Below are 13,209 nucleotides of genomic sequence, written 5' to 3' on the forward strand. Positions count from 1 at the left end.
GATAGCGGTGCTCATGCGTTGCACATGGATCGATTGGTGAAAATTTTGGTAAAGAGCGATGGCACCCTCATTGATGACTTCTTTCGATGATGTCTTGAAAGTCAAGGCTAAGACTTCCCCTACCCGACGGTAATGTTCATTTGTGTGGGCGTGCCTTGAATTCCTAGAAATCATCGAGAGAAGCCATTGTTTACAATAGCTGATACGCCCTAATTCCAGCTCTATCTAGAAATAATCAGTTTGAAATGATTGAACTGCCAAAAGAAAGATTTGATGAAGAGAATCGATCAATGTAAATTGGTCTATTTGAAAGGTAATGCGAGAATTGTCCAGAAAATACTCTTTAACAAATTTTTGGTGGTCTTGAAAATGACCGTTTTGTCATGATGGTTGAGTAATGCTGAGCTATTAAGGTGTTTTACACAGATAAAGCTGGCGCGCTGTATGTTTTTTGGAACGGTGACACGCTTGGCATAGATGGCCACAGCGGCTCACGACGAGCAACTGAAATCTGATCAGTAGCGGTGCAACTTTTTCCTTTTCCTTTTTCGGCAAATGGACCGCTCAGTGGGCTGCAGCTCGCGCTTGCGGACAGCCTTTCGTCTTGCAGGCTTGCTGAAACTCCTCAAACTCACTGGAGGTTTTAAAATACTCTTGTCATGCGAGAGACGTCGTGTACTGCAGAACAATGCTGATGATGACCACAGGACGCCACCACTCACCACACGCGGTGGTTGAATAAACACCGTTCGGTGAGACCGGAGTGTATTCGATTTTTAAATCTGTGTTAGAGAAAGTGCTTTTCGCAGTCCATCGGTGATGCTTTTTATTATTATAGCAACAGTTGCACATTCGTGCAATTTTCAATAGTGGCCTTTTGAAAATTGATAAAGTGTTCATTTTATCAGATTCGTAGGTGACATTTCAATCGATTGGCTTCTTTAGAATTAATATCCATGCGCTATTGACAGAGTTATAAGTGGTCAAAATCTAACTACTTTTCGTAACGCGGTCGATTTTGGTTTTTTGAAATTGCATATGTTGCCGAAAGACGTAATGCTACGTAAAAAAATGTATGATTATTTTTGGAATGACTTTGAAGTAGCAAGATACCTTTGAGGATGACTACAGACCACTTATAAAATTGTGTTAGTTTGATCTGCAATAGAAACAGATACAGATCTGCAACAAAAATTTGACGATTTTTTGAATGATTTTGAAGTAGCAATGACTATTAAACTTATACTAATATTTTGGGAGGTTGACCTGCAACTAAAGGGCGTTCGAGGGATATTTAGAAACTTTTTTTTTGTATGACTTTGAAGTATCAGAAAGGCGCTTAGTAACTGGGGGAGGTAGCTCATCGATTCTTCCGGTTCGCCTCCTAGCATCGTGCTATAAGGTACCAGGCGATAACCAGGGTAGTTGATCGATAGCTCGATGACGTCATTTCGTTGGCGTCTGCAATGGGAAATTCTCATAGCATGCGTTGACGATGGAACGTTGTCGAGTTGTCAACTATCGTGGTAACTCACCGATTACCTGTCGATCTGCCAAATTTGGAAAGACGTCTGCATTGAATTGTCTCATATAATAATATTCCGCCCACTATATCACAAGAAATTGCGAGTAGCTGAGTGGAATGGAGATAAGTTAAGCATTGGGTACAGGACCAAGTCTCCCCTGGGTGGTGCCAGAAGATGAGCGCAATAGAATCATCAAGTTGCCATAAGGCACGGAATGAGACTATTGCATGGCTGGGTAGTCAAAGTCTTCCATTCGTTAGTCATTTCAGGTGGATTAGAACAGGTTTAGGATTAGGGTGGGCGTTGGCCAGATTTGGATTTTTCAGATATAATTTTAAATAGGACCTAGATTATTTAATACACTAGTAACCTCAACTTCTCTCACAATGTTTCATTGTGACTAATCAACACTCAATGGTTAAAATATCAAATTTGCGGTAAATTTGAAAAAAAAAAGGTAACTTGGCGTGTAGAGCGCACTGCCCACTGGACGATTCTGAAGCCTGACCAAGTCATTTCCAAGTTATATATAGATACATTCATACCATTGGCATTTTGTATTTGAGATAAGACAGAGACAGGATGCGGAGGGCCTGCTTAGGCGGAGCGTAACCCATGTGATGGCTTGCATTTATTAAATAGTTCAGATATGCTGGAAATGATAGGTTCATGGTGAGAAAATATACCATATGGTGCCCGTTCACTGATTAAAATTAGATTCAAATCGTCAGGCCCTGCCCTGTAATAAGGGGATTGACGATGATTTGTCAAGTTTCATTTTGCATTTGCATATAATTGTAAGTTTAGGTTTGCTTTTGTAATTGTAAGATAGATAGTTTGCCTCAATTGAAACATTGAGTTGTATAAACTTGACGAATCATACCTATAAAATAGTAGTAGTTACAGTGCCGCATTATCTAACAACCACTGCCTGCAACTAATGTTGAGGGGTCGGCAGGGCTGATTACGGATCAAAACTAACATAACTCTAACACTGAAATGATCCCGAAACTAACGCTCATTCATTGCACTTTGAGTCATAAAGTAGTTTTATTTATTTTCCTACTAATCTATCTACACACTTAGTTTTTTTCTACCGAGCTCGGCTGTGCGGGTCTCGGCGGGAAGGGGGTTTCGCTGAGATCTCGGCGGGAGTGACATTTGATTGCTGAGTCTCGGATAATGCCTTTTCTAATAATCTGCCTACGTTTCTTTTCTTTGTTATCTACTTTATCCCCTTTTATTTTTCTGCTCTTCTTTCCTCTCCTCTTCTTTTGTTTTGTTTGTTTACATATAACTAATACTAATACCTCCTTGTTTTCTCTCTAATTTGTCTACTATGTCCCACCATCACGATGAGAGATGAGCTACCGTACATGGTACACGCTCATATACACTCCCAAAATAGTATGCCGCAAGTAAGTATATCACAGAGGCAACTAAAGATCCAGAAACGCCGATAACGCTGAAGATAATGAGCTGTGGTGATTTATATGACTATATAGTATTATTTATTTATACTAACCTAAACACAACGTGGGGTGACCCAAATCCAAACGATCACTAACCAAAATAATAGACTTATCTTTTTTCAACAGGTGTAATTTCGTTTAGTTCTGTTTCTCTCTTTTCAGCAAAACAACTACAAAAAAACCTCTATAACTCTTCTCCATTCTTTTAACCTCCTACTATCCCCTATACATGTATCGGAAACTAGTGGGACTGTCTGTGCAAACAGAAACAGACCTCCTTGTGGAAGAAGGTCGTTATAACTCGCTTAACTCGTTTTCGGATTTGAGAGATCGTCGGTTACAGTGGCCTGCTTACTGAGCAGGAAAACGCGGTCCCAGGTCCTTACATATCAAAGAGATTTATGGTAAAATCGCTTGTGTATCGTGTATTTTGCGAAACTCGTTGTTGTCGTTAGTTCCGGGTTTGAATGGATACAAAAATTTGAGCAACGGTATTATGTGATATGAGGGGCTCGGTGGCCTTAGAGCAACCATTTTTGCTTACTGAGCAGAACATCATGAGTCTAATCTCAGGCCCATCCACATTCAAGATTCGTCAATCCTTTTATTTGTTAATATGACTACATGGTAATAACAGCAACTCGGTGATTAAAAAGGTGCTCGTCTGCCTAGTGGCAAACGTTTTTGCTTACTGAGCAGAAGACCATGGGTTTAGTCCCAAGCTCCTTCGCGTTATATGATCGTTAGGACATCAATTCAGCTTATCGTTTACCAAAACGAACCCTGCTGCAAACCCAACCCTCTTATCCAACATCCCAGTGATTCCTCGTGGAAGTGCAGAGGTGTTCTCGGCTTCCATCAAAACGAGTGTCATGTCAACACAATCCTTCCCATTCCTTTCTTGACCTGTGTTCGGGCGCGGCCGGCGCTGGTATTGCCTAATTTAAGATCACCAGTTTTTACACATTGAGGATGATTGCTAGTCCCAAGCATTATCTATTGGTTCTCTGTGTAATTACAACTGATCTGGCAATAACAGAGTAGCAACCGTGGGCGGTCAATCAAGCTCAAGCTCAATCAAGCTCAGAAAGGCGCTTAGTAACACTACAGATGTCCTGAAAAAATTGTTTGAAGGTTGAACTGTAACATCAGGACGTTTAGGGTTTCAATGGAAAGTTGATGATTTTTAGATGATTTTGAAGTAGCAGCTGGATGTTCTATGGGACTTTTGATCTCTTTGGAAATGTTGAGAGATTGAATTGCAATAACAGGGAGTCTGGGATGCATATAAATTTTATAATTGTTATATTGGATAGCTTAAAGGTATTTTGTGTGGATGAAATGCATCAGGAGGGCGTATTGGGTGTGAACTCAAAATCATTTGGGGAGAGGCATGCCCCCTCCCCTTGCGCACGCCACTGGGATTGCATATAACGTAGGGCAGTTATGGGTATAACGGCAGAAATCATAACATAACGTTAAAGTAAACAGAAAAATTAAATAGCTCACCTTTCTACTTTTTGTGAACCGCTGATAGCACGTGGCAGCCGTTGTTGTAGTCGTAATCAGGGTAGATGCCATAATGCCGCTGGTGTTCATGTTCTCGTCCATCTTCATGGCTGCACTACCGGCCGCTGCCAGCAGTTCCGATTTGAAAAGATTGTTCAGCTCTTCCATTTTCGTTTCGTTCCGCTATCAAACACTTGCAGTCAGACTTATAGTTCTTTTCGTAACTATCACATTTAGATCACAATTATTGTCAGCAATAACTTCACCATGTGTGGCTATAAGGCAACATCAGGAACTAACGTGTAGCCACTGAGACGGACTTGACCCCATTGGCTAGCTTTTTTTTTCATTTTTGCTTCCAACACCACTCTACCATACAAAAATATGTTTTATTATCACTTGAATTGAATTACACAGCTCTGATGTACGCTAGAAGGCTAAATCCATCATTAAGGAAGACCGACACTCTAACATCCAAGGGAGCACTTTTGCACTAGACGCAGATGGAGAGAGAGAGAGAGAGCGTTCATTTAAGTTCGCGAAACCCATTGAGTGATGGCGACGAAGGGCTAAAGCTCAACTTTCCACAAACATGCCATCCTGCTGTCTGGTTGGCGATGCATTGAAGTTCTCTTGATTGTTGTCATTTAAGGGGAAAGCAAATTGCAGCAACAACCCCGTCATATATCTCTGTACAGCAGAGCAGGCAGTAATTGTTTGGCTTTTGCGAAAGCGTGCAAGTGGTAGTAGGTAGTTCGAAAGAAACTTAAAACTCAATAAATAAACAAATTGTTCACGCTAGTCATCGTCAGCCGGCATCGTGTGCAAGTGGTATTATAGCGCCATGCATCGAATTCACGTCACTTGTTATAAGACAATTGTTTGCAAAAATCTCGCGTGACATTTGGAATGGGTCTATCAACGTTTGTAAGCAACACCACGCAAACCAACAAAACCATCGGATAGGGGAAATTCTCCCCTTCCCAATAGTGCTCTTGGTTTGAAACGCCATTTTCAAATGTTACACGAGAAATCCGTCTTGGAATACAATCTTTTCAACCAGCTGCTTACGATTGTCCATTAGGAGTAGTGTATTGTATACCTTCGATATCCGGTTTTCATTCGATATGCTGCATTCAGTTGTGGTGCTAATGCGATTAGTGTTTAGTCTTATGAATGCATTATAATGGCAACCACTACGAATTATGAAAAAAAAAAAATATATATATATGTGTCTATCTATCCTCCTAGCAATAATCGTGCCGCGATGTAGGATGATTTTTTTAAGCTTCCTTATCAAGACAAAGTTGTTGCTAGTGCTATTAAATATGATTGGCAGATTATGGAAACTAGCTGCAGGTACATAGATCTCCCACATAATGCAACGTCGTCACACTGAGGTTAGCCAATTTAAATATTTCTACCACGTGCAAGCTGTAAGTGATTTGAATATTGCCCTTTCTTACGAATACATAAGCGGCGTTCTTAAAAATTGTACGTATGGAACGCCCAAGGGTCAACTCAATCTAACCTTTACCCAGCTTAGCACTGCAATTATTTCCGAATACATCTAGTAGGGTAAGTGAGCCAGTTTTTGGGCCTCTAAATGGTCTTATTTTAAATTTCACATTTTTTTTTTGCAAAATTTATTTCGATAAATGCGAATAAAACTATGGAAATGTATTTAAAATTGGCTAGGGCCAAAAGCTGGAGCACTAATGCCAAAACTGGCACACTTACCATACTCATTATCTAACATAAAGTATATGTCTTAAAAGTCTCCCACAATCAATTTGCGTATATTTATGTTTAATCTTATATTTAAAGGAACAAAATAACAAAAATCCCCGGAAAGAAGCAACACCAACATAGAGTTGAGAACAAGAAAATTAAGGCCAATACGATCGCCGAGAGCAAGAGAGTTCGTGGGGCAATACCAGGCGGGATTCATGGGTGCCCGCGCTACCGCGGACCAAATTTTCGCGATTTGACAGGTTCTGCAGAAATGCCGCGAATACAACGTGCCCACACATCATTTGTTCATCGATTTCAAATCCGCATACGGCACAATCGATCGAGATCAGCTATGGCAGATTATGCACGAGTACGGATTTCCGGATAAACTGACGCGATTGGTCAAGGCGACGATGGATCGAGTGATGTGCGTTGTTCGAGTATCGGGGACACTCTCGAGTCCCTTTGAATCTCGAAGGGGGTTACGGCAAGGTGATGGACTTTCGTGTCTGCTGTTCAACATCGCGTTAGAAGGTGCCATCAGAAGAGCTGGGATAGATACGAGTGGCACGATATTCAGGAAGTCCATCCAGATCCTTAGCTTCGCCGATGACATTGACATTATGGCACGGAACTTTGAGATGATGGCGGAAACGTACATCAGACAACATACATGAAAGGAAGAGGTTCTAGGGAAGACAATGTTAGCCTCCCACCCCGAGTTCAGATTGACGGTGACGAAATCGAGGTGGTCGATGAGTTCGTGTATTTGGGCTCACTGGTGCCGGCCGAAAATGATACCAGCAGAGAAATTCAAAGACGCATTATGGCAGGGAATCGTGTCTACTTTGGACTCCGGAGAACGCTCCGGTCGAATAAAATTCGCCGCCGCAAGAAGTTGACTGTCTACAAGACGCTGATTAGACCGGTGGTCCTCTACGACCACGAGACCTGGACTGTACTCGTGGAGGACCAACGCGCCCTTGGTGTTCTCGAACGGAAGGTGTTGCGTACCATCTACGGTGGAGTGCAGATGGATGAGGGAACGTGGAGGAAGCGAATGAGCCACGAATTGCACCAGCTGCTGGGAGAACCATCCATCGTCCACATTGCAAAAATTGGGCGACTACGGTGGGCTGGGCACGTCGTAAGAATGCCGCACGACGACCCAGTGAAAATGGTTCTAGAAAGCGACCCAACAGGCACAAGAAGAAGAGGCGCGCAGCGGGCAAGGTGGATCGACCAAGTAGAAGGTGACCTGCGGACCCTTCGCAGACTACGAGGCTGGCGAACTGTGGCCATGGATCGAGTAGAGTGGAGAAGACTTCTTCGGACAGCAGAGGACAACAAGGCCTTAGCCTGATTGGTAAGGTAAGTACGATCGCCCGAGGAAGGAGCCTCTACTGGAGCTGGTCCTGGGACAACGTGAGACAGAGCGAGCGGCCAGCGACTGGAGGAAGATGAGGTGCAAGAGCGGCCCTTCAGTCAACGGGCTCAGCCCGTAACTCACACGCGAGACCGAACAGTCAGCAATAGACAACACCAAGGCAATGCTGCATCTGCTAATGAAGCTGTGATTGACCGGCGTCAATCGCTTACTTTAGCAGGCCGCCAAAGGCAGCGGATCATGTGGACGAGGGAAACTACGTTTGCACGAGGTTGGAGACGGATATGTCCAGCAGATCAAGGATGCTGGATATGTTCAATGAGCGGTTCCCTCGATTTGCCAAACAGCTTGACCGGAACAAGTTGTATACTAGGCAGCGAGCAATCTTGTCACGCAACTTGCTTGCACCGGCCGAGGTAGAGTGCATCAAGCTGGACTATGGAGGGAAGGGAATGGATCGAGCGATACGTCGAGAAGAAGTTCTGTTGCGAGTGAGAGACGTGAGTCGATTGCAGCGGTTAACACGTCAACGGAGGAGCCAACCGCTCCTGGACAAGCAGTAGAGCAGCAACGCCAACAACCACAGAATGTGCTAGCTTTTCGAATGGACGCATCGGCTACACAGTTCCAAGGCACGGACCCTACCGACTAACGAGTGCAGTAAGCATTCTCAACGAGGATATTTTTCCACAGCACTTGGAGGCCGTTGAGAACCTTGAGGACCTGCAGTTCATATTGTACTGTGCAGCTATGGCCGTGGTACAAACGTTGAAATTGCGGACGTACTCGCAAGGAGACGGCGAAAATCGTACACGTTCCAACGCACAAAAACCCGTATGGATGTGACGCCTGGAGGGTCGAATCGTCACACTTCGGACTATGATTGGTCGGTTGACACAGTACAAGAGGGGAAACCGATAATCGAGGCTAGTTCGTCACGTTGCTGAAATTGTCAAGCCCACAGAACTCCATGACCTCACATGTACAGCGGTTGAGTGCCCTTGCTAAACTGATGCGACATTTTGGAGAAAGTTCGAATGTTCAACACTAACAAAAGGGAGTTCTACAACCACATCCGTAACAACAAAATCGACTATAGCGAAGGACTCCCGGAGATTGGCGATGTAACACAGTTTTGGGCCGATCTGTGGGAGAATCCTGTTCAACATAACAGTGATGGGATGTGGTTGGCAGAGGAAGAGGATAGGAGTAATTGTAAGCATGCCCATGGTCGTTAAAACCGCCTAGGATATTCGGAAGGCTACCCGGTATACCAGGAATTGGGCTGAACAAGGACCAGATTTTGTGCATAACTTCTGGTATAAAATGTTCACCTCAATCCATGGGCGGATGGCGGAATGCTTCAATATGGTACTAGAAGACCCCCAACTGCCCAAGGACCATATCACGGCTAGTCCAGCTAAGTACAGGCCAATAACATGTCTCTCGAGCCTATACAAAGTGCTCTCATCAGTAATAAATCGAAAGATACAGAACCATTGCAATGTAAACAACGTTATGATCGAAGAACAGAAGGGCTGCCGGCTAAACACTCAAGGCTGCAAAGATCAGGTCATCATCGATGCAGTTATTGTCTGTCAGGCGAGCTAGAAAAAGAGAAACCTGAGCATGCCGTACATCGACTACAATAAGGCGTACGACCAACCGGTGGAAACTAACGATTTTAAATTAGCTCACTACTTGACTAGCCTATTGGTCCCAAGCAAATCGATTAACGTATCCCATTCTAGTCGAAATTCTAGTTTGTTTTGATTCGCTATGATAGTTGGACAGATAAAATGAGGGGTTCGTGGATTTTCCCATGTTTCGAGGGGTGCATCGATTAGCTTGGGACCGAAGAGAGTACCAGAGTTGAGCCAAAAAGTTGAGCACGTTTCTATGGTACGACTCAGTACCGCATTCGTACGTTCTCAAGGTACTGCAGTTGTACCATAGAGGTAACTCTAAGACCAGAAGGTCCCGAAGAAACGAGCTTAACTTTTTGGCTCAGCTCTGGTACTATCTTCGGTCCCACGCTAATCGATGCACCCCTCGAAACATTGGAAAATCCACAAACCCCTCAGTTTATCTGTCAAACTTTCATAGCGAATCAAAACAAACATAGTGTAGTACTGGAATTTATACTAGAATGGGGTACGTTAATCGATTTGCTTGGGACCAATAGGCTAGTTAAGTAGTGAGCCAATTTAGAATCGTAAGTTTCGAATTGATTGTTGGTTGTACAAAGTGAACGATGGAGCATCAGGCTTATGCAGCACGCAATGGGAATGTGGAGTACATCTCTCCACGTTACTGACGGAGCAGTGGTGTTACGGTCCAGAACTCTCAGCATAAGAAGGGGGATTTTCCAAGGCGATACCATTAGTCCGCTATGGTTCTGCCTTGTGATGAATCCCCTCAGCAGAGCACTCAACCAATGCAACTATGGCTACCATTTGAAAAGTGTAGGAAGGAGTACAAATGTTACCCACACCTTCTACATGGACGACTTGAAGCTGTTTACGGAAACAGTGGAGAAGCTGCACCGCCTCTTGCAGCTTGTAACGGTGTTCAGTAATGACATCCGGATGCAGTTTGGAGGCGATATCCGTCGGGGTCAAGTAATGGATACTGGTATTTTCCGCATCAACGAACAGGAGGAGATTCGGAATATGGTTGAAGGCGAAACCTACAAGTACCTGGGGTTCCTGCAACTGAAAGGGATTCGCCATACAGCGATCAAGAAGGAGCTGCAGGAAAAGTTCTTGTATCGAATCAATCGTGTTCTAAGGTCGTTCCTGTCGGCCGGCGATGAACACGTTTGCCGTGCCCCTGTTGACCTACAGCTTTGGGGTGATCTAGTGGACCAAAACAGACTTGGAGGCGATAGAACGAGCAGTACGAGTGGTGTTCACTAAGCATCGCATGCATCACCCAAAGTCGGCCGTCGAGAGAGTCGCCTTGCCCCGTAATGAAGGAGGAAGAGGCATCACTGATATCCAAGCGCTATGTGTTTCCCAGATTCAGCAGTTGCGGAGCTACTTCGTAGAAAGCCAGAACCGTCACGAAGTGTACACGCAAATAAACCCGTTCCTATTTTCGTGAACAAAAAATCACGACAACGTGAACTTACATCTGCTTCGCATTCATGATTTGATTCCCATAAACGTGATTCAATAAATCCAACCTTCGTGAAAACAGTCACAATTCCATGAACTAAATGCATGAGTGCTCAACACCACAAACCATTTCGTAACGCATACAAAAATTATGATACAATGAATTCATAAACCCATAAGCGTGATTCTGTTCCTGCCTTCGTGAACGTTGTTCATAAATGGATGATAAGACTGTCATTACACTAAAGTAAAGCATCCGCGAAAATTATAAATATGTATGAAGAAATAGCAACGGTAGTTGAGATTTGCTTAAACTCATAAACAAGTCTTCAAGATACGTCCTCATTTGCATTCAGGTAAGATAGTTGGTAAGCCAAGCGGTTATTTTCGGGGCTATCACCTACGGTTGATCCAGAGCCCATTATTTATGAAAAACGGCCCGTACTTTACCAATACAGCACTGAGGGATTAAGAAAAGATTACCACACAAATCCAGACATGAGCCGAGATGATTAATTTCTCCGAGCCTGGCGATGACTTATCCGATACGGGAAACATTATAGGAACTGAGGATCATGAAGAGGAAGATGACGGTAAATATTCACCACTACTGTTCCCGTACATGCAGCATTAACAATAATTGACAGCAATCAACAATTTGTACTCTCAGGATAACCATATTGAGCTTTATCAACGAAGAACGACTAGTCTCCACAATGTTTGAGTTGCAGGAAATGTTTAAAGCTGTACAACAATGTAATTTTCAGGAACCATCCAACTCGCTGGTTATATCCGTGCAGATAGCTGTTACTCCATCTCTTTGCCGACCGCAGCTAGAAAATCCAGTGGATTTAATTCTGGAATCGGTTCCCAAACCATCATTCTCCTCGATGTTCCTGTGCGCCCATTCAACGAAAAACATTTTTTTTTCTCGGTTCCGGGTACCACAGCGTACGTTGAAAAATATAGCAGCTAAGTCAACACATAAATATACTGTCAAAAACAGTCCATGAAATATGTTCCTGTTTTCGTGATCCGAATCATCCCAAATTCATGAACTTCAATCATGGATACCTGAACTAAATCACAGTTATCAGGAAAAGTGTTCACGTTTTCATGACATGCGTTCACTGGTGCATGGTGCACCGTTACGATGCAGGCGTTATTTTTATTTTCCTGAACAATGGTCAGGATTTCATGATTTTTATTCATGGTGTATATTCGTAAACGAAAAATCAGCTTGTTCCGAAATTCGTGACTGGAGGTTGACGAATTTCGGAACGGATTTTTTCCCGTGTACCGTGCTGTTTGTGAGGCAGACTACGGGTTCAGCGCCCTGCATCTGGCGCAGGAAGACCACCAGTTGAATTGCGACCGAAAAACTGTCAAAGATAAAGTCGCATCGTGGAAGCTGCATGGCACGCATCCTCATCACTTGGAACAAGCGCATGTCGAAAAAGTGGCGTCGAATACGTGGCTGGCGCGAGGTGAACTCTTCTGAGTGACTGAAGGTTTCATGGTAGCCATCCACGATCGGGTTATTGCGACGTAGAACTACCGTAGGTACATATTGTACGAAGAAGTAGAAGACTGGTGTAGAAAGTGCAATGCAGTAGGGGAGACGATCGAACATGTTGTTGCTGGTTGCCAAGCGTTTGCAGAAGTTGCGTATCTCGGTCGTCACAACGATGTCGCTAAGATTGTGCATCAACAACTTGCACTGAAGCACAACTTGGTGAACCAGTACGTACCCTACTACAAGTACATGCCAGACCCGGTACTGGAAAATAGTTGCATAAAGCTGTACTGGGATCGCGAGATCATTACGGATGTCCACATTCGTGCCAATCACCCTGACATTGTGGTTTACGACATAAGGATGAAGCGGGGAACCCTCATCGATATCGCTGTACCGTTAAATCGCAATGTTCAGTCAACGTTCTCGACCAAGATAGTGAAGTACCACGATTTGGCGGAGGAGTTGAAGCAGATGTGGCACCTGGAGGATGTGCGTATAGTTCCGGTAGTAATCTCGGCGACCGGAATTGTTCCCCGTACCCTTATACGTTCCCTTGAAGAGTTGAAACTACGAAGAGAAATGAACAGCATTTAGAAAGCAGTGATTATTGGAACATGTAGTATTGTCCGGCGATTCCTGAATCATAACTGATCCGACTGAAGCAAACAAATTAGGATGTAAGTCAACTGACGAATGAGATCCACAGAGCGGGGTAGGTGAAATTTTCCAGCATTTTTGCTGAGAAGTGCCAAAACTCTATAATAATAATAATAATAATAATAATAAAAAGAACTAAAACAAAATTAGACCGAAAGAACTGAATACATTATCATTTTTTAAACTTGCGCACCAAGTATGAATGGTGACATTATGCAAAGCATAACAGCAAAACACGCTAAAGCTTTCTCTTTTTTTAAATAGATACGATCAGGTTAACACTACC

General features: G+C 43.5%; 1 protein-coding gene and 1 pseudogene across 3 annotated transcripts in view; one reads left to right on the forward strand and one right to left on the reverse strand.

Annotated features, from left to right (window-relative positions):
- LOC135700500 (progestin and adipoQ receptor family member 3) overlaps window positions 1-4,947 on the reverse strand; it is an 82,294-nt gene extending 77,347 nt beyond the window's left edge. The window contains exon 1 of one of the 3 annotated variants that reach the window (XR_010517580.1): window positions 4,508-4,947. Coding sequence is in view for 1 of the 3 variants with exons in the window: in XM_065221044.1 (XP_065077116.1) it covers window positions 4,508-4,675 (168 nt within the window). In the remaining 2 variants the exon portion in view is untranslated. The remainder of the gene's footprint in view (window positions 1-4,507) is intronic. The other 2 variants (XR_010517581.1, XM_065221044.1) reach the window with 2 other exon arrangements.
- Window positions 4,948-5,886: 939 nt separating this feature from the next.
- LOC135700480 (uncharacterized) lies at window positions 5,887-12,917 on the forward strand (annotated as a pseudogene).
- Window positions 12,918-13,209: the final 292 nt, after the last annotated feature.

The sequence above is a fragment of the Ochlerotatus camptorhynchus genome, unplaced genomic scaffold (assembly GCF_037179485.1).
Source record: "Ochlerotatus camptorhynchus isolate MF236.1 unplaced genomic scaffold, CSIRO-AGI_Acam_v1.1 ptg000137l, whole genome shotgun sequence".
Taxonomy (NCBI): domain Eukaryota; kingdom Metazoa; phylum Arthropoda; class Insecta; order Diptera; family Culicidae; genus Ochlerotatus; species Ochlerotatus camptorhynchus.